Source organism: Xenopus laevis, chromosome 3L, assembly GCF_017654675.1.
Source record: "Xenopus laevis strain J_2021 chromosome 3L, Xenopus_laevis_v10.1, whole genome shotgun sequence".
Lineage (NCBI taxonomy): Eukaryota > Metazoa > Chordata > Amphibia > Anura > Pipidae > Xenopus > Xenopus laevis.
In genome coordinates this window covers 2,647,817-2,672,820 of record NC_054375.1, presented here as the reverse complement: position 1 = coordinate 2,672,820, position 25,004 = coordinate 2,647,817, and the positions used below count along the sequence as shown (strand labels likewise).

The window sequence follows — 25,004 nt, the reverse complement described above, 5'->3', positions numbered from 1 at the left end:
ACGCAATTTCCCTCCCTGCCCCTAATTTGCATATGCAAATTAGGATTCGGATTCGGTTTGGCTGGGCAGAAGGATTCGGCCGAATCCGAATCCTGCTGAAAAAGGCCGAATCCTGGCCGAATCCCGAACCGAATCCTGGATTCGGTGCATCCCTAGTTACAAGAGAAATGATGGGGGAAGACTTAGAGGTGGGGAAAAAAGCACATGTAATACAAACACCCTCCCCCACTCAAATATGAGGGCTTAGGGGGTCCATGTTCTGCTGGTTGGTGGGTATTTGAGGGCCAATTAACCCTTCATTTCTTTGGTTCATTTTCAAGTTATATTTATATTCGGCCACATGATGGCGGCAGCAGCACTTTCCATTTGAGTTGCACCCTGTGCTCTGACTGGATATGGGGCCCGTGGGGCCCGGCATTAAAACTATAGGCAGAGACACAGAAAATGGGGGTGAGGGGAATGTGCCATGTGTGGGTGGAGCATTGGGGGGTCCTTTAAGTTATGGAGTGAGAGGAGACACCCAGGGGCAGCCCATGGCAACGAGGGGCAGAAGTTGGGGGTAAAAGCTTTATTTCCTCTATGAATTCCTGGTGAAACAATCAGTACTCGGCTCTGCTCCAGCCAGGACTCCAATTCCCACAATGCCTTGCATGCCTGTGAAATAGGAGGCGGAGCCTGTAGTGGAGGACAGCTGGGCAGTTGCTGCTTTGTTTCACTGATACATGTAGTCAGAACCAGCAGTACAAGAAGGGCACCTCTAGATCAGAGAATAAGGGCCAGAGGGGCAGTCCCGCCTCCTAGTTACACACTTACATCATGTGACACTGTTACTAATGGTGCAGAACTGTAACTCTCACTCTCAGCTGAGCCAATAGAATGATTTGCCCCACGCACATCCCTGTATAGTTTCCACCCCTTTGTGCCAAAATCAGCAACTTCTGTGCCAGGGAATGTGCCTCGTGCTGCCGGGGGGGGGGTCTATCTGGGGCAACAGACGCTGCGTTTCAAAAAAATTCTTTTTACCTTTAAAGTGACCAACTGCAAATATAATAATGACTGGCACGTGAGATTTGCACTTTCACTCAAGGGATTTATTCACTGACTTTAATTCAGTTGTGCAATGTAACCCCTCCCCCGTCCGCACTGCTTATCAGCGTTCTAGTCCCACCCACTGCTTGAGTCACAGACTTCCGGCTCCTCCCACAGGTCGATGTCCTGCCATGGGTCACTTTGATCAATGTGACTAATAATAAAATAATAATAAAATAATTATAATAAAATAATAAAAATAATAAAATATTACTAATAATAAGATAATAATAAAATAATAAAAATAATAATAAAATACTACTACTAATAAGATAATAAAATAATAAAAATAATAATAAAATACTAATAATAATAAAATAATACTAAAATAATAAAAATAATAATAAAATACTACTAATAATAAGATAACAAAATAATAATAATAAAATAATAGTGAAATAGTAATAAAATAATAATAATACAGAGGGGGTCAGTGACTATTGAGACTCAGTCCTGTGACGTCACTTTTTTCAGGGACCCTCCCCCTACATTTCCTCATATTGGGGGGCTCCTTATTTCTTGGGGACCCCCCCCTTTCTTTAACATGAGATTTTCCCAACAGGATCAGTTTCCCGGGGAGAGTGTGAGTGAGGGGTCGGCAGTGGGGTCGGTGTCAGGGCTGAGAGGAGAAGTGAGTAAAAAGTAGAGGAGGAGCAGCGGAACGAGACTTTGTCTCCGCCCTCAAACTGATCATCATCCTCATCTTTGGTTGCTAAGGACACTGACCCTGACAACCGCCTCAGATTTATCATGACTTCTCTTTCCTCTTCTCCTGCCCCTCCCCCTAACTCCCATGATCCTCTGCCCCAGTCCATAGGGCCACGCCCCGCGCACTTACTGAGACACAGACACGCCCACACAGGGGCAGGACGCGCGCAGCCAATACGGAGAGTCGGGCGTCACTTCCGGAGCTGTCACAGGGCAGAGCGAGAGCAAGGACGCACCGGGGAGAGAAACAGGGACCGGGGCTCCAACCAGCGACCCGCCGACCCCCCCCGGGTAAGAACTGCCCCTCCCCCCGCTCCAGTCACACGGGGGTTAAAGAGAAACGTCACAATCCCGGGGAATTAAAGGGAAACTAAACCTGCACCGACTCACATTCACTTCCTCGACTTCCTCTTTCATTGGTATTCTGCCTTTTCAGTGGTTACTAAGGCGTCCTGTCCCTAGCAACCAGCCACTGCTTCTCTTGTCTCCAGCCATTTGCCCTGAGCCCAGAGACACTAGAAGCGGAGAGAGAATAGAAACAAATAAAAACACTCCTGTTGTGCCTGAGCCACTGGCATCTCTTCCTTACTACTCACTCTACTACTCACATTACTACTCAAACTACTACTCACATTACTACTCACACTTCTCTACTTTTCCCTCTACTACTCACAGTTCTCTACTACTCACTCTACTACTCAAACTACTACTCACATTACTACTCACTTCTCTACTATTCCCTCTACTACTCACACTCCTCTACTATTCCCTCTACTACTCACACTTCTCTACTACTCATTCTTCTCTACTACTCACACTACTACTCATACTTCTCTACTTTTCACTCTTCTCTACTACTCACACTTCTCACTCTACTACTCACACTAGTACTCACTCTTCTCTACTACTCACACTAGTACTCATACTTCTCACTCTTCTCTGCTACTCACACTAGTACTCATACTTCTCACTCTACTACTCACTAGTACTCATACTTCTCTATTATTCACACTAGTACTCACACTTCTCTACTTCTCATTCTACTACTCACACTAGTACTCACACTTCTCTACTACTCACACTAGTACTCATACTTCTACTCACACTAGTACTCATACTTCTCTATTACTCACACTACTACTCACACTTCTGTTCTACTCACACTAGTACTCATACTTCTCTATTACTCACACTACTACTCACACTTCTGTACTACTCACACTAGTACTCATACTTCACACTACTGCTCACTCTAATACTCACCTTACTACTTACTTTACTGCCCACCCTGCTATTCACTCCACTACTGATGCTACTGCTCTGATGCTACTGCTCAATCTACTGCTCTCTATCTACTGCCTACACTGCTGCTTACTCTATTACTTACACTGCTACTCACTCTACTACTCACACTTCACCCTACTGCTCACTATACTACTCACACTACTACTTATACTTCACTCAACTACTCACACTATTACTCATAGTTCACTCTACTACTCATACTTCACACTACTACTACTCACTCTAATACTCCCCTTAGTACTTACTTTACTGCCCACCCTGCTATTCACTCCACTACTGACACTACTACTCACCCTACTGCCCACACTGCTAGTCACTGTACTACTGATACTACTGCTCTCTATCTAATGCCTACACTGCTGTTTACTCTCGTACTGACACTGCTACTCACCTAACTACTTACTCTACTGCCCACCCTGTTATTCACTCCACTGCAGACACTACTACTCACACAGCTGAAGTTTCATTGTTAAGGGGAGATTCTAATATGAATGAATGAGTGAGTGTGAGTAACTTGTGCTGATCAGCCCCTCACTAGTGTAACTTACACTTTGGCTTTACTTCCCCAGTGACTGTGGTTGAGAGAGAAATCGGCCCCTAGTTCTGATTGGTGGAGAAGTTCAGAAGAATCAGTGACACAAATTGTTGTTTATTGGGGCAACTGGGCCTTTGTGATGAGGGAAAAGGGGGGAATTAACACGGGGGGGGGGGTGAGTTTAGTAGTTCAGCCCCCGTCCCCCCTTACCTTTAGCCTCAGCCACAAATAACCGGAAAATCCTGAATCAGCAAAAGCCGAGTAAGAATAGTGGGAGGAGTCAGCTGGAGGGGGACTGCAGGAGGTCTGGTTGCTAAGGTCAGTCTGCCCGGCAACAAGAAAGGGGTTGACTTTATTATTATAACTTACCGCCCCCACTTTGCAGTCAGTGTTGTTTTACCTGTGGCTCAGACTCACAATTCAGCAACTGCTACACCTGGGGGAGTGGGCGGAGTCATCTCTCAGCTACTCTCAGGATTGGCTGCACTGCCGCTGTAGGAAGAGAATTAGCTGAGGATCAATGAGAGAAGCAAGTGTCAGTTTCTATTGTTACTCCACTGTCACATAAACAGACCAGCTGTGTCATGTGACACTAGAGCCCCGCCCCCAGGCTGTGGCTGAGCTGCTGAATGATCAGTGATGTACAACTGTTATATCATGGGGGTTATTCCATGTTCTGCCCCTGGTCTCGTTCCAACATCACAAAGATTCTTTCCAACTCGCTGGTGACAAACGTGTGACACGGGGGGACTTGGCACCAAACAGAGACATTCTGTACTCACAGGGGCCAGTCACTGATTGGTCAGACACATCCAATCATTTCATTTCTCCTCTATTTCTAATATTCATTCCATGAAGCTGCAGCCGTAGAACCCAGGTGTGTAGTAAAGCAAGAGTAATTGCTGCACAAACCTCTATTTGTCTTTATATTCCATGCACTGCTGGGTCTGACTCTTTATATTCCATGCACTGCTGGGTCTGACTCTTTATATTCCGTGCACTGCTGGGTCTGACTCTTTATATTCCGTGCACTGCTGGGTCTGACTCTTTATATTCCGTGCACTGCTGGGTCTGACTCTTTATATTCCGTGCACTGCTGGGTCTGACTCTTTATATTCCGTGCACTGCTGGGTCTGACGCTCTATATTCTGTGCACTGCTGGGTCTGACTCTTTATATTCCCTGCACTGCTGGGTCTGACTCTTTATATTCTGTGCACTGCTGGGTCTGACTCTTTATATTCTGTGCACTGCTGGGTCTGACTCTTTATATTCTGTGCACTGCTGGGTCTGACGCTCTATATTCCGTGCACTGCTGAGTCTGACTCTTTATATTTCGTGCACTGCTGGGTCTGACTCTTTATTTTCTGTGCACTGGTGGGTCTGACTCTTTATATTCTGTGCACTGCTGGGTCTGACTCTTTATATTCTGTGCACTGCTGGGTCTGACGCTCTATATTCCGTGTACTGCTGAGTCTGACTCTTTATATTCCGTGCACTGCTGGGTCTGACTCTTTATATTCCGTGCACTGCTGGGTCTGACTCTTTATATTCTGTGCACTGCTGGGTCTGACTCTTTATATTCTGTGCACTGCTGGGTCTGACGCTCTATATTCCGTGCACTGCTGAGTCTGACTCTTTATATTCCGTGCACTGCTGGGTCTGACTCTTTATTTTCTGTGCACTGGTGGGTCTGACTCTTTATATTCTGTGCACTGCTGGGTCTGACTCTTTATATTCTGTGCACTGCTGGGTCTGACGCTCTATATTCCGTGCACTGCTGAGTCTGACTCTTTATATTCCGTGCACTGCTGGGTCTGACTCTTTATATTCCGTGCACTGCTGGGTCTGACTCTTTATATTCTGTGCACTGCTGGGTCTGACGCTCTATATTCTGTGCACTGCTGGGTCTGACGCTCTATATTCCCTGCACTGCTGGGTCTGACTCTTTATATTCTGTGCACTGCTGGGTCTGACTCTTTATATTCTGTGCACTGCTGGGTCTGACTCTTTATATTCTGTGCACTGCTGGGTCTGACGCTCTATATTCCGTGCACTGCTGAGTCTGACTCTTTATATTCCGTGCACTGCTGGGTCTGACTCTTTATATTCTGTGCACTGCTGGGTCTGACTCTTTATATTCTGTGCACTGCTGGGTCTGACTCTTTATATTCTGTGCACTGCTGGGTCTGACTCTTTATATTCTGTGCACTGCTGGGTCTGACTCTTTATATTCTGTGCACTGCTGGGTCTGACTCTTTATATTCTGTGCACTGCTGAGTCTGACTCTTTATATTCCGTGCACTGCTGGGTCTGACTCTTTATATTCTGTGCACTGCTGGGTCTGACTCTTTATATTCTGTGCACTGCTGGGTCTCACTCTTTATATTCTGTGCACTGCTGGGTCTGACTCTTTATATTCTGTGCACTGCTGGGTCTGACTCTTTATATTCTGTGCACTGCTGGGTCTGACTCTTTATATTCTGTGCACTGCTGGGTCTGACTCTTTATATTCTCTGCACTGCTGGGTCTGACTCTTTATATTCTCTGCACTGCTGGGTCTGACTCTTTATATTCTCTGCACTGCTGGGTCTGACTCTTTATATTCTCTGCACTGCTGGGTCTGACTCTTTATATTCTCTGCACTGCTGGGTCTGACTCTTTATATTCTCTGCACTGCTGGGTCTGACGCTCTATATTCCGTGCACTGCTGGGTCTGACTCTTTATTTTCTGTGCACTGCTGGGTCTGACTCTTTATATTCTGTGCACTGCTGGGTCTCACTCTTTATATTCCGTGCACTGCTGGGTCTGACTCTTTGTATTATATATAGTATATATAGTGAGAATGAGGAATGAATGGATATTGGGAAGTTGTATCAGGAGTCAGAAGCAGCAGTGCAGAGAAGAGAAAGGGACAGACACAATGACAGTTACACAGAACTATAAACCCAGTGAGAATGAGGAATGAATGGATATTGGGAAGTTGTATCAGGAGTCAGAAGCAGCAGTGCAGAGAAGAGAAAGGGACAGACACAATGACAGTTACACAGAACTATAAACCCAGTGAGAATGAGGAATGAATGGGTATTGGGAAGTTGTATCAGGAGTCAGAAGCAGCAGTGCAGAGAAGAGAAAGGGACAGACACAATGACAGTTACACAGAACTATAAACCCAGTGAGAATGAGGAATGAATGGATATTGGGAAGTTGTATCAGGAGTCAGAAGCAGCAGTGCAGAGAAGAGAAAGGGACAGACACAATGACAGTTACACAGAACTATAAACCCAGTGAGAATGAGGAATGAATGGGTATTGGGAAGTTGTATCAGGAGTCAGAAGCAGCAGTGCAGAGAAGAGAAAGGGACAGACACAATGACAGTTACACAGAACTATAAACCCAGTGAGAATGAGGAATGAATGGGTATTGGGAAGTTGTATCAGGAGTCAGAAGCAGCAGTGCAGAGAAGAGAAAGGGACAGACACAATGACAGTTACACAGAACTATAAACCCAGTGAGAATGAGGAATGAATGGATATTGGGAAGTTGTATCAGGAGTCAGAAGCAGCAGTGCAGAGAAAGGGACAGACACAATGACAGTTACACAGAACTATAAACCCAGTGAGAATGAGGAATGAATGGATATTGGGAAGTTGTATCAGGAGTCAGAAGCAGCAGTGCAGAGAAGAGAATAAGGAATGAATGGATATTGGGAAGTTATTTAGTTCCATTAGGCAAATAAGTGGCTTAGTCCAGTTCCTTATTATAAATATGGGAGATGAACAGACTATGGGAATTGAGGGCCCAGAGCCCACTTGCCCTGCAGTGTCAGTAGTTCAGACAAAGTCACATTAAATTCTCGAAGAACAATTTTTCCTGTTTGGTCAGTTCTGCCCTTTGTAAGCAAACGCGGTCAATGTTCATCGGTGGGTTATAGTTACACATTGATAAGGGATCCACGTGGGGTTGGGAAGGGACATTGGCCCCTGATTCAGCACTTGCTGTTGCCCTGACTCTTGTGACTTTCTCTGTCATTGTATTAATTAGAATGTGTCAGGTCATAGGGGATGCTGGGAGTTGTAGTTTAACTGCAGCTTGTAATTAGGAGCTGCCATATTGATTCCCTTAGACAGTACAGTATGAGGGTATAGCTTATTGTGTGCCCAGAACATTCCTTCTCTGTATATTTGTATTTATACATATGGGAGGAGGTGCCATATTGATTCCCTTAGACAGTACAGTATGAGGGTATAGCTTATTGTGTGCCCAGAACATTCCTTCTCTGTATATTTGTATTTATACATATGGGAGGAGGAGGTGCCATATTGATTCCCTTAGACAGTACAGTATGAGGGTATAGCTTATTGTGTGCCCAGAACATTCCTTCTCTGTATATTTGTATTTATACATATGGGAGGAGGAGGTGCCATATTGATTCCCTTAGTCAGTACAGTATGAGGGTATAGCTTATTGTGTGCCCAGAACATTCCTTCTCTGTATATTTGTATTTATACATATGGGAGGAGCTGCCATATTGATTCCCTTAGACAGTACAGTATGAGGGTATAGCTTATTGTGTGCCCAGAACATTCCTTCTCTGTATATTTGTATTTATACATATGGGAGGAGGTGCCATATTGATTCCCTTAGACAGTACAGTATGAGGGTATAGCTTATTGTGTGCCCAGAACATTCCTTCTCTGTATATTTGTATTTATACATATGGGAGGAGGGAGGTGCCATATTGATTCCCTTAGACAGTACAGTATGAGGGTATAGCTTATTGTGTGCCCAGAACATTCCTTCTCTGTATATTTGTATTTATACATATGGGAGGAGGTGCCATATTGATTCCCTTAGACAGTACAGTATGAGGGTATAGCTTATTGTGTGCCCAGAACATTCCTTCTCTGTATATTTGTATTTATACATATGGGAGGAGGGAGGTGCCATATTGATTCCCTTAGACAGTACAGTATGAGGGTATAGCTTATTGTGTGCCCAGAACATTCCTTCTCTGTATATTTGTATTTATACATATGGGAGGAGGAGGTGCCATATTGATTCCCTTAGACAGTACAGTATGAGGGTATAGCTTATTGTGTGCCCAGAACATTCCTTCTCTGTATATTTGTATTTATACATATGGGAGGAGGGAGGTGCCATATTGATTCCCTTAGACAGTACAGTATGAGGGTATAGCTTATTGTGTGCCCAGAACATTCCTTCTCTGTATATTTGTATTTATACATATGGGAGGAGGGAGGTGCCATATTGATTCCCTTAGACAGTACAGTATGAGGGTATAGCTTATTGTGTGCCCAGAACATTCCTTCTCTGTATATTTGTATTTATACATATGGGAGGAGGAGGTGCCATATTGATTCCCTTAGACAGTACAGTATGAGGGTATAGCTTATTGTGTGCCCAGAACATTCCTTCTCTGTATATTTGTATTTATACATATAGAACACTGGATCCATATTCGGAGCTGATTACAGTGTTGTGCAGACACAGGGAGTGTTACTATAAATGTTCGAATTGAATGAAATACTCAGTGACAGGCTCATTTCTGGGCCCTAATGTTAGTGCTGGATGAAGCCGAAGCTGCTGGAAGGTCCTGGGCACCTTTTTAAAGTAAAGCCGGAACATCTGTTTTGTGTTGGGAGCGAATGGGACGCGGATTAGCGTAAGGTCTTTACAAGCCGCACACTCAGCGTCTCACTGATTAAAGTGGGATTAAAGGACATAAAAGTTTATGCTTGTTGGTGTGGGGGCAGGTGGGAAGGTAATGGGCGCTGGGGGCATGGAATGACCTCAGTTGCCCTATCTGGACTCCAAATCCTAAGGTTTTTGAGTTATTTAGCTTTTTATTCAGCAGCTCTTCAGTTTGCAATTTCAGCAGTCTGGTTGCTACGGTCCAAATTCCCCTAGCAACCATGCATTGCTTTGAATAAGAGACTGGAATATGAATAGGAGAGGCCTGAAGGTGAGGACTAAAAAGCAGCAATAACACAACATTTGTAGCCTTACAGAGCATTTGTTTTTTTTTTACATGGGGTCAGTGACCCCTGTTTGAAAGCTGGAAAGATTCAGAAGAAGGCAAATAAATATAAAAAACTATAAAAAAAGAAAAAAATGAAGGCCAATTGCTTAGAATGAGCCATTCTATAAAATATTAAAAGTTAACTGAAAGGTGAACCGCCCCTTTAAAGGAGAACTTGAAATGACAAAAGGGGATATTGGGGTGACGGTCCCTTGGGGGACAATGCTGGGGTCACTGTTCCTAAAGATTAATCTTATTTCAAAGATTAATATGAAAAAAGGCAGAAAATCCAGAGAAACAGATACAAAATAAAGGGAACATTGGTACCATAACCTGCATCATGCTAAAATGAATTTAAAGGGGAACTTAAAGAAGCAGCTGACTATTGAGGGAGGTCAGACCCCCCAACCACAGAGCATTGTTGCTTTATCACAAATAAGTCTTATTTTGTTACCCACCTTCTCCTTGACCCATAAAGGGAAACAACACCTAAAAAACTGTTTTTGCATAGATATTTTTATTTTTGGCTGTTGGGGTTTACATTCCCTTTAAAGAGCTGAAAAGCGTCAGCCCCTGTGCTACGTGGTGTTGGCTGGTTAATGATTTCAAGCTGAGCTCTAATGATTAATCTATTAGACGCCGCTAATCACACGCCGAGAGAACTTGTCATTGAGTCTCTCTGTCACTCATCGAGGCGCCTCCTCTCTCTCTCTCTCTCTCTCTCTCGAAGAGTCTCGCTTTCTGGAGTTGCCGCACGTTTTAACCCTCAGGGTTGGGGCTTGTTACATTTTTCTTGCTGAATTAGCAGTTTTGTTTTCTTCATTTGTTTGCAGACACCGGTCTCCCAACACGAGGGAACTGAATTCTCAGCAGCGTGAAAGTCAGAACCGCAATGACCCGGCAAGTGTCTACTGACGGCGCCTCATTGGCCATGAAAGGATAAGATGTTAAGATTCCAGGAACTGATTATTATGGGAGTTTGAGTTCTTTTTGTTTGGAGTCTCGGAAACCTGAACTAAACAGGTTGGTAAACACTGATAGAAAGATCGCTCCCTACTGTCTCCACCTTGCCCTACTGTCTCCATCTTGTCCTACTGTCTCCATCTTGTCCTACTGTCTCCATCTTGTCCTACTGTCTCCATCTTGCCCTACTGTCTCCATCTTGCCCTACTGTCTCCATCTTGTCCTACTGTCTCCATCTTGTCCTACTGTCTCCATCTTGTCCTACTGTCTCCATCTTGACCTGCTGTCTCCACCTTGCCCTACTGTCTTCATCTTGACCTACTGTCTCCATCTTGCCCTACTGTCATCTTGTCCTACTGTCTCCATCTTGTCCTACTGTTTCCATCTTGTCCTACTGTCTCCACCTTGCCCTACTGTCTTCATCTTGCCCTACTGTCTTCATCTTGCCCTACTGTTTCCATCTTGCCCTACTGTTTCCATCTTGACCTGCTGTCTTCATCTTGACTTACTGTCTCCATCTTGCCCTACTGTCATCTTGTCCTACTGTCTCCATCTTGCTCTACTGTCTTCATCTTGCCCTACTGTCTCCACCTTGCCCTACTGTCTTCATCTTGCCCTACTGTCTTCATCTTGCCCTACTGTTTCCATCTTGACCTGCTGTCTTCATCTTGACTTACTGTCTCCATCTTGCCCTACTGTCATCTTGTCCTACTGTCTCCATCTTGCTCTACTGTCTTCATCTTGCCCTACTGTCTTCATCTTGACCTGCTGTCTCCATCTTGTTTTACGGTCTCCATCTTGCCCTACTGTTTCAATCGTCTCCTACTGTCTCCATCTTGCCATGTTGTATCAATCTTGCCCTACTGTTTCCACCTTCTCTTCTTCTCCATCTTGCGGACTGTCTCCATCTTGTCCTGTTGTCTACACCTTGTCCTACTGTCTCCATCTTGCCCTTCTTTCTCCATCTTGCCCTACTGTCTCCACATTGTCTTACTATCTCCATCTTGCTCTACTGTCTTAATCTTGCCCTACTGTCTCCATCTTGCCCTACTGTCTTAATTTTGTGCTACTGTCTTCATCTTTCCCTACTGTCTCCATCTTGTCCTGTTATCTACACCTTGCCCTACTGTCTTAATTTTGTCATACTGTCTCCATCTTGCCCTACTGTCTCCACTTTGTCTTACTATCTCCATCTTGCCCTACTGTCTCCATCTTTCCCTACTTTCTCCATCTTGCCATACTTTTTTATCTTGCCTTACTATCTCCATCTTGCCCTACTGTCTCCATCTTGCTCTACTGTCTTAATCTTGCCTTGCTGTTTCCATCTTGTTTTACTGTCTCTGTCTTATCCTACTGTCTTCATCTCCTACTGTCTCCATCTTTCCCTACTTTCTCCATCTTGCCATACTTTTTTATCTTGCCTTACTGTCTCCATCTTGCCCTACTGTCTTATTTTTGTCCTATTCTCTCCATCTTTCCCTACTCTCTCCATCTTGCCCTTGCGCCTCCATCTTTCCCTGCTAGCTCTATCTTGGCTTACCATTTAATTCTTATCCTGCTATCACAACAGTAAATGCCTTAATCCCCCTGTCTCCAGTCTGGATGTCCCTCCTCGCAGTCCCTGTGAATGTGCAATGCAGAGTAATGTGAGTGGACCTTGTAGGACCCACCAGAGAACATCCAAGGTCCACTCTTAGAACAAAAGGGCGTAGTGATAAATATTAAGAGTTCTATATAGGCCTTTGGGCTGATGGGAAATGTTCTGGTTGTAATACCCCTTGCAGGTCAATGTGACCCTGGTACCCAGTGTGTCAGTGCCAATAACAGGACAGGGTCAAAATAGGAGCACATGGGCAGTGGCGCAGTACTGGGGCAGATCTAAATGGGAGGGGTTTGGGATGGATCAGGGTGTGGCTTTACAGTTATACATAGCGGTAGTTGTTCCACATCTGGGGAAGTCCCTGCATTCTGAAAATGTTGCTGACTGCACTTATAGGGTTAGTTTTTGTAGCAGTAAATATTGATTCCTCCTCTTGTTTTTTTAGTAAATTTCAGACAAACGTTCATGATCAAACTGGTCTTTCAGGTTTGAGAGGGGGACTCATCCCGAGTGTTGTGTTTAACTCACTCCCTTGTTTGTCTTCGGGGGAACAAGAGAACAAACGGGGATGAATTCTTTTGTATTGGAACAGGGGGGCTTTTATGGTACATGGGAATGTCACCCGGAAGGAACCATCTCTCACTCCAGTGCTGAATGGGCCCCAGCAGTCTCCTGAATTCCCCTACTGATGTTTGATGAGTTCTTCCATCTGATTCTTGACAAATGGATTGATTGCAGTACCGATTCTCACCACTATCGGCCCATGAGCAGTGTTTCCTATTGGGCTACAAAAGGCTGATAGTGGGTGCAATTGCTCCTTTATGTATGGATAGAGGGTCTCTCTTGTTCTTCGTTTGTGTCAGTGGAACAGAGTTCCCATTGGTCAGTGCTGCACGCAGTCGAGTAAAATCTTCCCTATTGGAATCGCCCAGTGAGCTGCTTTGTGTCTGGTGACCTTGGAGAGCTTTATCTCCCTCCTTCCCACATTACTCAGTCCTAATTAGGTAACGAGTCATGTGCCGGCCCTGCCCTCGCGCAACAGGTGGGGTGTAATTAGCTTCTACCTTAGTCAATAATAGAAATGCTAAAGATAGTTTTAACCCTTTCTTGGAGGGGTTGTCTCATTGTCACATGGGGGTCATGCGCCCAAAATAACTGGTTTGTTTTGTGTCTTACAGATTGATCTAATGAAGCTTCCATAGAAGTAACGACTGATTAACTAGTAAGTGTGTAACCTAGTCTGAGGAATCAATATGGCATATGTATAAATACAAATATACAGAGAAGGAATGTTCTGGGCACACAATAAGCTATACCCTCATACTGTACTGTCTAAGGGAATCAATATGGCACCTCCTCCTCCCATATGTATAAATACAAATATACAGAGAAGGAATGTTCTGGGCACACAATAAGCTATACCCTCATACTGTACTGTCTAAGGGAATCAATATGGCACCTCCTCCTCCCATATGTATAAATACAAATATACAGAGAAGGAATGTTCTGGGCACACAATAAGCTATACCCTCATACTGTACTGTCTAAGGGAATCAATATGGCACCTCCTCCTCCCATATGTATAAATACAAATATACAGAGAAGGAATGTTCTGGGCACACAATAAGCTATACCCTCATACTGTCCTGTCTAAGGGAATCAATATGCCACCTCCTCCTCCCATATGTATAAATACAAATATACAGAGAAGGAATGTTCTGGGCACACAATAAGCTATACCCTCATACTGTACTGTCTAAGGGAATCAATATGGCACCTCCTCCTCCCATATGTATAAATACAAATATACAGAGAAGGAATGTTCTGGGCACACAATAAGCTATACCCTCATACTGTACTGTCTAAGGGAATCAATATGGCACCTCCTCCTCCCATATGTATAAATACAAATATACAGAGAAGGAATGTTCTGGGCACACAATAAGCTATACCCTCATACTGTACTGTCTAAGGGAATCAATATGGCACCTACACAGAAGGAATGCTCTGGGCACATTAGAAAGGATAACTCAACTGTGTCCCTGTTCTTTCTACCCTCAGTGTGATGATTTCGGGTCAGACTTGCTATGTCCGCCATCATGGTAGACACAAACAGCGAGTTGTGCACTTTGACCACTTTGGATGAGGACGATCTAGGGATTCCGCTGTCCGGAGAGTTCCTGCAGGACATTGGGGACATTCAGGACATCACTCAGACAATTGGGGACGATGGCTCCATGGCTTTTGGTGCCTTGGGAAACAGCCCTGGGTCAAACGGCTCTGTCAGCACCGACCTTACAGGTAAGTGAATGAGATCGGAACTGGAGCAGCATCTTCTGGCAACAGAAAGTTACATCTCATAGTTCCCTATGATGCAGTTTACATGAGCAGCTGGAAGATTTAGGATTTGCTGGAGTCTCATTTAGCCGTGAGCTAAAGCACAGGGTATCCCGAGAGTCAGTAAGAATCAAAATTTTCTATTCCACCGACCAGAAATTCCAGTTCTGCTGTTCAGTTCTAACCGATCCGATCAATCTGTAATTTAAAGGGCCAGACTCGATTCAAACTATTGAGATGTATGTGATGTTTGTCATTGCAGACACTTTATCTCCTGCGTCGAGTCCGGCTTCCATCACCACCCCCGCGGCACCGGGTAGCGCCGAGGACGCGTCCTGCAAGTCGCTCAGCCTCGAGTGCCGGGTGTGCGGAGACAAGGCCTCCGGGTTCCATTACGGAGTTCACGCTTGCGAGGGGTGCAAGGTACAGATGTCTCGGCTTTATTTTCAACTTCCCCTTGAATTAAAAAGGGCACAACTTTGGGTACAAGTTGCCACGGGCCTTAAGATGCCCACAACCGTACCCATTTGATTTGTATGATATGGCAGCCAGCCGATGTTCTTGTACTGTGGATATTGGTCACTCGGCCGATGGGTCAGATGCTGAGGAAGCCATGAATGGCCGCCTTAAAGCAAAGTAATATAAATCTTGGCACCATGTAGCCACCTCGGTCCCTGCAACGATCGCATAGAAATCCTGGCCGAGCAAGCGCACCAGATACCGAAGGGAGCGAGCCTAAAGCCGACCAATCAGTGTTCAGCTGACTAGATACTCATTACCCACACAATTTGCAGTTTATTGTACAATCGGTAACTGCTTAGACTTGCCCTTTGGTATGTGATGTGCTCACTATGAGTTTGGATCTATCCCACCACCATTATCTCACCACCCCTCCCCCTGGCAGGGCTTTTTCCGGAGGACAATCCGACTCAAGCTGGTGTACGACCAGTGCGAGCGAATGTGTAAGATACAGAAGAAGAACCGCAACAAGTGCCAGTATTGTCGCTTCGAAAAGTGCCTTAACGTCGGGATGTCCCACAATGGTGAGTTGAAGCCGTTTGATGCTACTGACGCGGGAGTGGGCTTTGTGGGGAATTCTATCGGTGAGGAAGCTGCCATATGGCTTGTTATGTTTAGATGCAGTTCCCTGAGCTGAACCTAAAGTAAAAGGAGCCATAGGGATGGAGTCATAATGCTTTGGGGCAAGAATAAATATAAATACTTCCCGCTACTGAGCTGGTCTCTTTCCCATGGTCAGACAGGAGCCTTCCTATGGTAATGGAATCTATTTTTCTCCAGTACTTACCCAGGTACAAAGCGGAGATTTTTTGCACTTCCAGTTCCTGGGCTGCTCTCTTTCCCGTGATCATACATGATCCTTCCCATGGGTTAGTGAATGAACCCTAAGTACCTAGCCAGACACGTTATATAGATTCTCTCTATCTATTCTCTGTATATCCTACACCGGGGCTGATCTCCTTCCCATGGTCAAGCAGCAACTTCCCTCTCTGGGTAAGTGAATCCAATCTCCCCAGTACTTACCCAGGTACAGAGCTCTGATTCCCTGTACTTCCTGCTCCTGGGCTGTTCTCTTTCCCATGGTCAGACAGGAACCTCCCCCTGGGTAAGTGAATCCAATCTCCCCCAGTACTTACCCAGGTACAGAGCTCTGATTCTCTGTACTTCCTGCTCCTGGGCTGTTCTCTTTCCATGGTCAGACAGGAACCTCCCCCTGGGTAAGTGAATCCAATCTCCCCCAGTACTTACCCAGGTACAGAGCTCTGATTCTCTGTACTTCCTGCTCCTGGGCTGTTCTCTTTCCCATGGTCAGACAGGAACCTCCCCCTGGGTAAGTGAATCCAATCTCCCCCAGTACTTACCCAGGTACAGAGCTCTGATTCCCTGTACTTCCTGCTCCTGGGCTGTTCTCTTTCCCATGGTCAGACAGGAACGTCCCCCTGAGTAAGTGAATCCAATCTCCCCAGTACTTACCCAGGTACAGAGCTCTGATTCTCTGTACTTCCTGCTCCTGGGCTGTTCTCTTTCCCATGGTCAGACAGGAACCTCCCCCTGGGTAAGTGAATCCAATCTCCCCCAGTACTTACCCAGGTACAGAGCTCTGATTCTCTGTACTTCTGCTCCTGGGCTGTTCTCTTTCCCATGGTCAGACAGGAACCTCCTCCTGGGTAAGTGAATCCAATCTCCCCCAGTACTTACCCAGGTACAGAGCTCTGATTCTCTGTACTTCCTGCTCCTGGGCTGTTCTCTTTCCCATGGTCAGACAGGAACCTCCTCCTGGGTAAGTGAATCCAATCTCCCCCAGTACTTACCCAGGTACAGAGCTCTGATTCTCTGTACTTCCTGCTCCTGGGCTGTTCTCTTTCCCATGGTCAGACAGGAACCTCCCCCTGGGTAAGTGAATCCAATCTCCCCCAGTACTTACCCAGGTACAGAGCTCTGATTCTCTGTACTTCCTGCTCCTGGGCTGTTCTCTTTCCCATGGTCAGACAGGAACCTCCCCCTGGGTAAGTGAATCCAATCTCCCCCAGTACTTACCCAGGTACAGAGCTCTGATTCTCTGTACTTCCTGCTCCTGGGCTGTTCTCTTTCCCATGGTCAGACAGGAACCTCCCCCTGGGTAAGTGAATCCAATCTCCCCCAGTACTTACCCAGGTACAGAGCTCTGATTCTCTGTACTTCCTGCTCCTGGGCTGTTCTCTTTCCCATGGTCAGACAGGAACCTCCCCCTGGGTAAGTGAATCCAATCTCCCCCAGTACTTACCCAGGGACTGAGCTCTGAATCTCTCTACTTCCTGCTGCTCTCTTCCCCATGGCCAGATAGAGAACGGGACTTAGAGGCAATTTCAAATATCTGCCCCATTTATGACACTGTTTTTTCGACAACCATCTATGGATGCAATTCTACTTGTTTTCAGCAATACGATTCGGGAGGATGCCGCGGTCGGAAAAGGCGAAACTGAAAGCGGAAGTCCTGATGTGCGACCAGGACGTGAAGGATACGCAGATGACCGACCTCCTCTCACTCGCCAGGTTCATTTACGAAGCCTATCTAAAGAACTTCAACATGAACAAAGTTAAAGCAAGAGCCATCCTGATTGGGAAAGCCAGCACTCCGGTAGGTGCCTGACCAATCCAAGACAGTTCTGCTACATTGTTTCAGGAGTCAGAACCAGCAGAGCATAGCTAGACTTTTCACGTAACTGAAAGCAGATGACAGGTTTTGCAGGGTAAGGGGCACAGCTGGAAATGTTGGGCTTTTGCCCCGTGCTGTATTTACCAACAGTGAATGTTCTGCTGATTTTCATCAATCGTATTCACTAAACAAATATGGTGCAATAGCAAGAATACAGAGTGCAGCGCTTGTTAGTTAAAGGGATACTGTCATGGGAAAAAAATGTTTTTTTCAAAATGAATCAGTTAATAGTGCTGCTCCATCAGAATTCTGCACTGAAATCCATTTCTCAAAAGAGCAAACAGAATTTTTTATATTCAATTTTGAAATCTGACATGGGGCTAGACATCTTGTCAATTTCCCAGCTGCCCCCAGTCATGTGACTTGTGCTCTGATAAACTTCAATCACTCTTTACTGCTGTACTGCAAGTTAGAGTGATATCACCCCCTCCCTTTCCCCCCCCAGCAGCCAAACAAAAGAGCAATGGGAAGGTAACCAGATAGCAGCTCCCTAACACAAGATAACAGCTGTCTGGTAGATCTAAGAACAACACTAAATAGTAAAATCCAGGTCCCACTGAGACACATTCAGTTACATTGAGAAGGAAAAACAGCAGCCTGCCAGAAAGCATTTCTCTCCTAAAGTGCAGGCACAAGTCACATGACTTGGGGCAGCTGGGAAATTGACAAAATGTCTAGCCCCATGTCAGATTTCAAAATTGAATATAAAAAAATCTGTTTGCTCTTTTGAGAAATGGATTTCAGTGCAGAATTCTGCTGGAGCAGCGTTATTAACTGATTCATTTTGAAAAAATTTTTTTTTCCCATGACAGTATCCCTTTAAACACAAAGGTCAAACAGGTCGGTTCATGCCAATTACGGGTGCCATCTGCTGGCTGAATGTAATATTACACCTATAAGTGTTTTAGGGGGACTGTTACGCCTCTGCTCATATTAATAATGGCGGCAGCTTGCTTGGCGGCAAATGGACAGATGCTTTTGGGCCGATGAGATTAGAATCCCTCTCTAGGAGTCTCTTGCCCAAATTTTGTTCTGACCAAAAGTTTTTTGCTTCTTTGCAGCCATTTGTTATACACGACATGGAGACGCTGTGCATGGCCGAGAAGACGTTAGTCGCGAAGCTGGTGGCCAACGGCATCCAGAACAAAGAGGCGGAGGTGCGGATCTTCCACTGCTGCCAGTGCACCTCGGTGGAGACGGTCACAGAACTGACAGAGTTTGCCAAATCCATCCCCGGCTTCACCGAGCTGGACCTCAACGATCAAGTGACTTTATTAAAATACGGGGTCTACGAGGCCATGTTTGCCATGCTGGCGTCCGTCATGAACAAAGACGGGATGCTGGTGGCGTACGGGAACGGTTTCATCACGCGGGAGTTCTTGAAGGGCCTTAGGAAACCGATTGGAGACATGATGGAGCCTAAGTTTGAATTTGCCATGAAGTTCAACGCACTGGAGCTGGACGACAGCGATCTCTCTCTGTTTGTAGCTGCCCTCATTTGCTGTGGAGGTAACTACAGCTCTTTATGGGGTTGTTGTCCAAAATCAGCTTCAGAGAATCCCCTTAACAGGTTTGCGAAGGAAGGATGGGGGGGAGGGGTTCTTTACTGTAAGGGCAGTCAGGTTACGGGATTCCCTACCAAGAGAGGGGGAATGAGTGATTCATTGGTGGGGAGGAAAGGAGATCTCACCATCAGCATAGGAAGGGGTTCTTTACTGTAAGGACAGTCAGATTATGGGATTCCCTACCAAGAGAGGGGGAATAAGTGATTTATTGTTGGAGAGGAAAGAAGATTTCACCATAAGCATAGGAAGGGGTTCTTTACTGTAAGGACAGTCAGGTTAGGTATTCCATACCAAGAGAGGGGAATGAGTGATTCATTGTTGGGGAGGGAAGGAGATATCACTATCAGCATAGGAAGGTTTTCCTTGCTGTATGGGCAGTCACGTTAATGAATTCCTTACAATAATCTTGTACCTCTAATTTCCTACCTCCCACCCAGATCGCCCCGGATTGGTGAACGTTTCCAGTATAGAGAAAATGCAGGAGAGCATCGTCCATGTCCTTAAACTCCACCTCCAATCAAATCACCCCGACGACGGCTTCCTCTTCCCTAAACTGCTGCAGAAAATGGCCGACCTGCGGCAGCTGGTGACGGAACACGCGCAGTTGGTGCAGACCATCAAAAAGACTGAGACGGACGCCGCCCTCCATCCGTTACTGCAGGAAATCTACAGGGACATGTACTGAGCCCTCTGCGAAGATATTTTTTTTATTAGGATTTTTTTGTTTTTTTTTAATTTTCTGGACGGGAGCGAAATCTGCAGATTTAGGGCTTATTTTCCTGTGCCTTCTCTTCCAGCCGCGGCGACAATTCCTAACACTGCACTACGGTTTCTTCAGCAAATGTAACGCAGACAATCAGCCGGGGGTGGGGGGGCGAACACTACAGAATATTTGGTTTTAAATATATACTAATATTTTTCTCTTTTTATGTATTTTGACTGAAAAAACGCGGTGTTTATAGTGTGTATACCGTACGCCGCGCTTTTCATGACCTAAAGATGATATTTAACATGTTGCAGTTTGATTGGGAAACAGATTTGATTCAGGGTCATGAGAATCCAACCCCCAAACTAATAAATATTACATTTCCCAGCATCGTTGGAAGGCTTAAAGGGATACTGTCATGGGGAAAAAAAATTTTTTCAAAATGAATCAGTTAATAGTGCTGCTCCATCAGAATTCTGCGCTGAAATCCATTTCTCAAAAGAGCAAACAGATTTTTTTATATTTAATTTTGAAATCTGACATGGGGCTAGACATATTGTCAATTTCCCAGCTGCCCCTAGTCATGTGACTTGTGCTCTGATAAACTTCAATCACTCTTTACTGCTGTACTGCAAGTTGGAGTGATATCACCCCCTCCCTTTTCCCCCCAGCAGCCAAACAAAAGAACAATGGGAAGGTAACCAGATTACAGCTCCCTAACACAAGATAACAGCTGCCTGGTAGATCTAAAGGTGGCCATACATGGATAGATCCGCTCGTTTGGCGATGTCGCCAAACGAGCGGATCTCCCTCGATATGCCCACCTTGAGGTGGGCAATATCGGGGCAGATCCGATCGTGGGCCCTAGGGCCCAACGATCGGATCCTAACATTCGGCAAACGGGCGGTCGGATCGCGGGACCGCATCAACAAACAGATGCGGCCGTGATCCGACGGGATTTTCTGTCCCATCCGATCGAGATCTGGCCGACTTTCGGCCAGATCTCGATCGGGGAAGCCGGCAGCTTTTATCGGCCCGTGTATGGCCACCTTAAGAACAACACTAAATAGTAAAATCCAGGTCCCACTGAGACACATTCAGTTACATTGAGAAGGAAAAACAGCAGCCTGCCAGAAAGCATTTCTCTCCTAAAGTGCAGGCACAAGTCACATGACTTGGGGCAGCTGGGAAATTGACAAAATGTCTAGCCCCATGTCAGATTTCAAAATTGAATATAAAAAAATCAGTTTGCTCTTTTGAGAAATGGATTTCAGTGCAGAATTCTACTGGAGTAGCACTATTAACTGATGGGTTTTAGTAAAAACATGTTTTTCCATGACAGTATCCCTTTAACAGCTGGAAAATAAATAAAAGTGCCCAGGAGTATAGTCGCTGAATCCGATTAATCTAATAAGGGAGGGTTTTTGACAGAATACCCATTTTTTTCGCCTATTTCAGTGGCAATTAAAGGGACAGGGATCCTTTGCAAGACGGGGTTCCGTTTTAAAGGGAAAATATACCCTAAGCGGTATTAACGTCATTTTCTTGAAATTCGGAAACTGGGGCGTAGGCGAATGCATAGTCTCGCCTAGTTGTATTCAGTCATATGTGCGGGAGCAGCCATTCACGCTGTGCCCTGATAATCACCAACGCAACCCCTTAGAAGGGATGTTGGTCAGTATCCATAGCAACCAGGTAGCAGTTTGAATGTAAAACGGGGGAGCCACAGAACCGGAATAGAAATACACAACTTTTTAAAAAAACATTTCAAGGTATTCATAAAAATACAAGGTGAACTTCCCCCCTTAAAAAAGTAAATAACGCTCTGGACATGGTTTCAGAATAGTGATGAGCGGAATACCCCTCCCCTTTGGTGATGTCATTGAGCGGAATACCCCTCCCCTTTGGTGATGTCATTGTGCCAACTCCTTACTAACTGTAAGTCAGCGCCAGGTTCACAGCGTCCTTATTTATGTATTTTCGAAAGCTACCGTATATACTCGAGTATAAGCCGAGGTACCTAATTTTACCTCCAAAAACTGGGAAAGCTTATTGACTCAAGTATAAGCCGAGGGTGAGAAATGCAGCAGCTTCTGGTAAGTTTCAATCTCGTTTTTGGATGACTATTCTTAGGCGCCGGCTACTATTCTAAGGCGCCGGCGAATATTCTTAGGCTCCGGCTACTATTCTAAGGCGTCGGCGAATATTCTTAGGCGCCGGCGACCGTTTTTGCGCTTGACCCGAGTATAAACCGAGGTAGAGTTTTTCAGCATATTTTGGGGGCTGAAAAACTCGGCTAATACTCGAGTATATACGGTACATTTCTGATTTTTTCATAATTTTGTACAGGAATCTCCGAAGCCTCAAATAACTCCAGACTAGGGGGGGTGGGGGAGACTGGAGTTTATAAGATTTTATTTTTGGGGGGGAATATATTTTCTTGGATACATTTTTAGATTTTATGGTAACGAACCACTATAGTACGAATGAACAAAAAAGAGAAACAATTTTCCGTCCGCATTGGGCTACTAAATATTTTTGAACTGACTCGCCACTTCTCCTTTAAGATAATCTCGGACAGATACATTTGGAATGTATTGATACAAAATGCACTGCTTCTGACATAGAAATGGTATTTTTTTTCTCAGGGATCGCCTTTTTTTTGTCAACTTTTTGCCTTTTTTTCTAGTTCTTAGCTTTAGCGATGTTTCTCGTCAGTCCAACAAGCACCTTCATGAGATGTTCTGAATGTTTCTGTGATCTTCTTAGTCACAAGCTGCTCTAGAAAATCTGTCTTTGATAAATCTGTTTTCCCGTAACGCAGTCTGGTGGTTGATTATTCGCACTGATCCTGTAACACTGGGAAAATTTAAAGGGAAATTTGGTGTATTAAACTGGGATCCTCAGTATATTTTTTTTATTATCTAAGGAACAAACTTATTAAAATTTTTGGTTATTTTTGCTGCAAAAAAAAGCTAAATGTTTTCCAATTTAGCATTTCTAAACGTGAACTTTGGAGATCACTTGAAAAAACCTTAAATGATATATGAAAAAGGGTGTATTTACAAGCTATTTTTTAAAAATGTTATATAATGTCAAATGTGTGAAGGTTTAGGGTGGGTAGGGGGTATGGCCACATGGTCTTTGTAGGAGCAGGACCTCAATTTAAGACTTCAAGTTTCTTTACATGATTTGAAAACAATTTCAGTAAAAAAAATACACTTTCCAACCTGAACATTTGAGATTTATCAATTGATAAAAAAAAATCTAAATCTAAAATTGAAAAATAAATTGGTGGTTTTCAGCATTCAAGCTATTTTTTTCCTTCCCCCCAAGCGTCTCTAACAGTTGAATTTTCAAAAGGTGAGGGCTCGAGATGTGCTTTGGCCTCAATTGGTCAACAGGTGCCCTTAAGTCAAAGTGTCAAGTTGATTCATATTCGAGATCATAATTTTTCGGTTATTCAAGGAAATTTAAAAATGCTACGGAGAGAAAAAAATTTATTGAGTTTAATCCCAATTTGAAAATGAACTTGAATGAGAAAAGGAATAAATCTGCCTCCCAGAATCCCATGTGCGATTAGTGCCGATGGACGGGAGTTGCTGTGCAGTGCCGGGAGTGAGGGATGTTGCAATGAATGAAAGGAGCTGGGAGTCGTTCATGTTGGCTCCTGCTAAACTGCAACTCTCACACACAGGAGCATAACTACAGAGGAAGCAGACTCTGAGGCTGCAGGGGGGGTAGGAGGTATAGTGGCCCCATGAGGCCCTAATCATTTACAATTTCAATGAATATTGGCAGGGTCGCATTGGGGGCCCACCGGGGCTGCAACACCAAGGGTCCACCTGGCAGTCACCGGGACCTCCTCCCGACTTCTAAGCACCACCGGTTGAACGTCGTCGTGCCTGTGCGAATAATGCTGTGTCATGGCACAAAATTTGTTCTTTAGGAGCAGCTGATCAGGTCTAGGCCAGCGGGGGCCCATGAGGGCTAGGGCCTGTGATAAAACAAACTTTAGTTGCTCCTAACGGCTTCAACAAATGGTATGTATATGATAACCTTAGCTCTTTTCCCTATGTGGTTTTTGATGCTGTATAGCCAGACCCGCATTCTTTGGTAAGTGACCCCTACCGTGAGGGCAAAGTAACCAGAACCCTCTGTTAGAGTCCTGCAACGGGTTGGGTACCCGCAAAAATCTGCGGTACCCTGTGGGTTGCGGATAGAAGTTCCGGTGTGCGTATAGACACGGGTCTGGCCTTCTCAATAGCAATATTTACTCCTTTTTTCTGGTCATGTCTGCTTCCGATGACGGCACTTCCGGTTTTTTACAGCACTTCCTGCTTTACACCTTTTTTTCTGATCATGTCTACTTCCGATGATGTCACTTCCGGTTTACAATGGCAGCACTTCCTGATTCTTGATGTTCAGCGGGTCTGGGTTGCGGATAAGGTACTTGCGGGTCGGGTAGCGGGTAAGAATGCAGGTACAGGTCCCAAAAAATGGACTGCGCAGGACTCTATCCTCTGTAACACAATACACATAATCGGCCCTGAGACCCCATGCAAGAGCTGTGTACTGTCTGGATCCTACATTCAGACTAAACTGGGCATGCTCCCCAAATGGCACCCCATTGGCCCAGCAGTATTAGTTGTGATTGGCACCATTACAACTCATGGCCAGATTGGTCCCTATAATGGCCGCCTGGCCTCTCATGTGATTGGTTATTGTGGAAGCTGCCTTTGTGGTTGGCAGAAGGAATCAAACCCTGTTCTGCACTTACAACAGGGACGGTTCCCTTTCTGGCTTACAATGTTGACTACCTAGAATTGCAAATTGTTATTCTTTTTACATACATGGAGGTTGGAGGATAACAGAGACTACCCAGCTGTAATCTCATGGTCCAGTAACCAGCAATAGCAGTGCTCAACCCTGGCATCATC

The 25,004-nt window shown here is 45.0% G+C and overlaps 1 protein-coding gene across 2 annotated transcripts; it reads left to right on the top strand.

Moving 5' to 3' along the window:
- Positions 1-1,932: 1,932 nt before the first annotated feature.
- On the top strand, positions 1,933-22,883 carry ppara.L (peroxisome proliferator activated receptor alpha L homeolog). Of its 2 annotated transcripts, NM_001095362.1 has the most exon segments (9): positions 2,016-2,088; positions 10,513-10,702; positions 13,421-13,464; positions 14,304-14,543; positions 14,842-15,002; positions 15,484-15,622; positions 17,516-17,715; positions 18,855-19,302; positions 19,796-22,883. In NM_001095362.1, coding segments are annotated over 6 exon segments (1,410 nt in total). In that variant the 5' UTR covers positions 2,016-2,088; positions 10,513-10,702; positions 13,421-13,464; positions 14,304-14,329; the 3' UTR covers positions 20,044-22,883.
- Positions 22,884-25,004: the final 2,121 nt, after the last annotated feature.

Bases quoted from the DNA above. Each gene is read 5' to 3' on its own strand.
- ppara.L (XM_041585212.1), top strand. From the start codon at position 14,330: ATGTCCGCCATCATGGTAGACACAAACAGCGAGTTGTGCACTTTGACC. The intron at 17,716-18,854 runs GTAGGTGCCTGA...GCTTCTTTGCAG, and splicing joins TTGGGAAAGCCAGCACTCCG to CCATTTGTTATACACGACAT. The intron at 19,303-19,795 runs GTAACTACAGCT...CCTCCCACCCAG, and splicing joins TGCCCTCATTTGCTGTGGAG to ATCGCCCCGGATTGGTGAAC.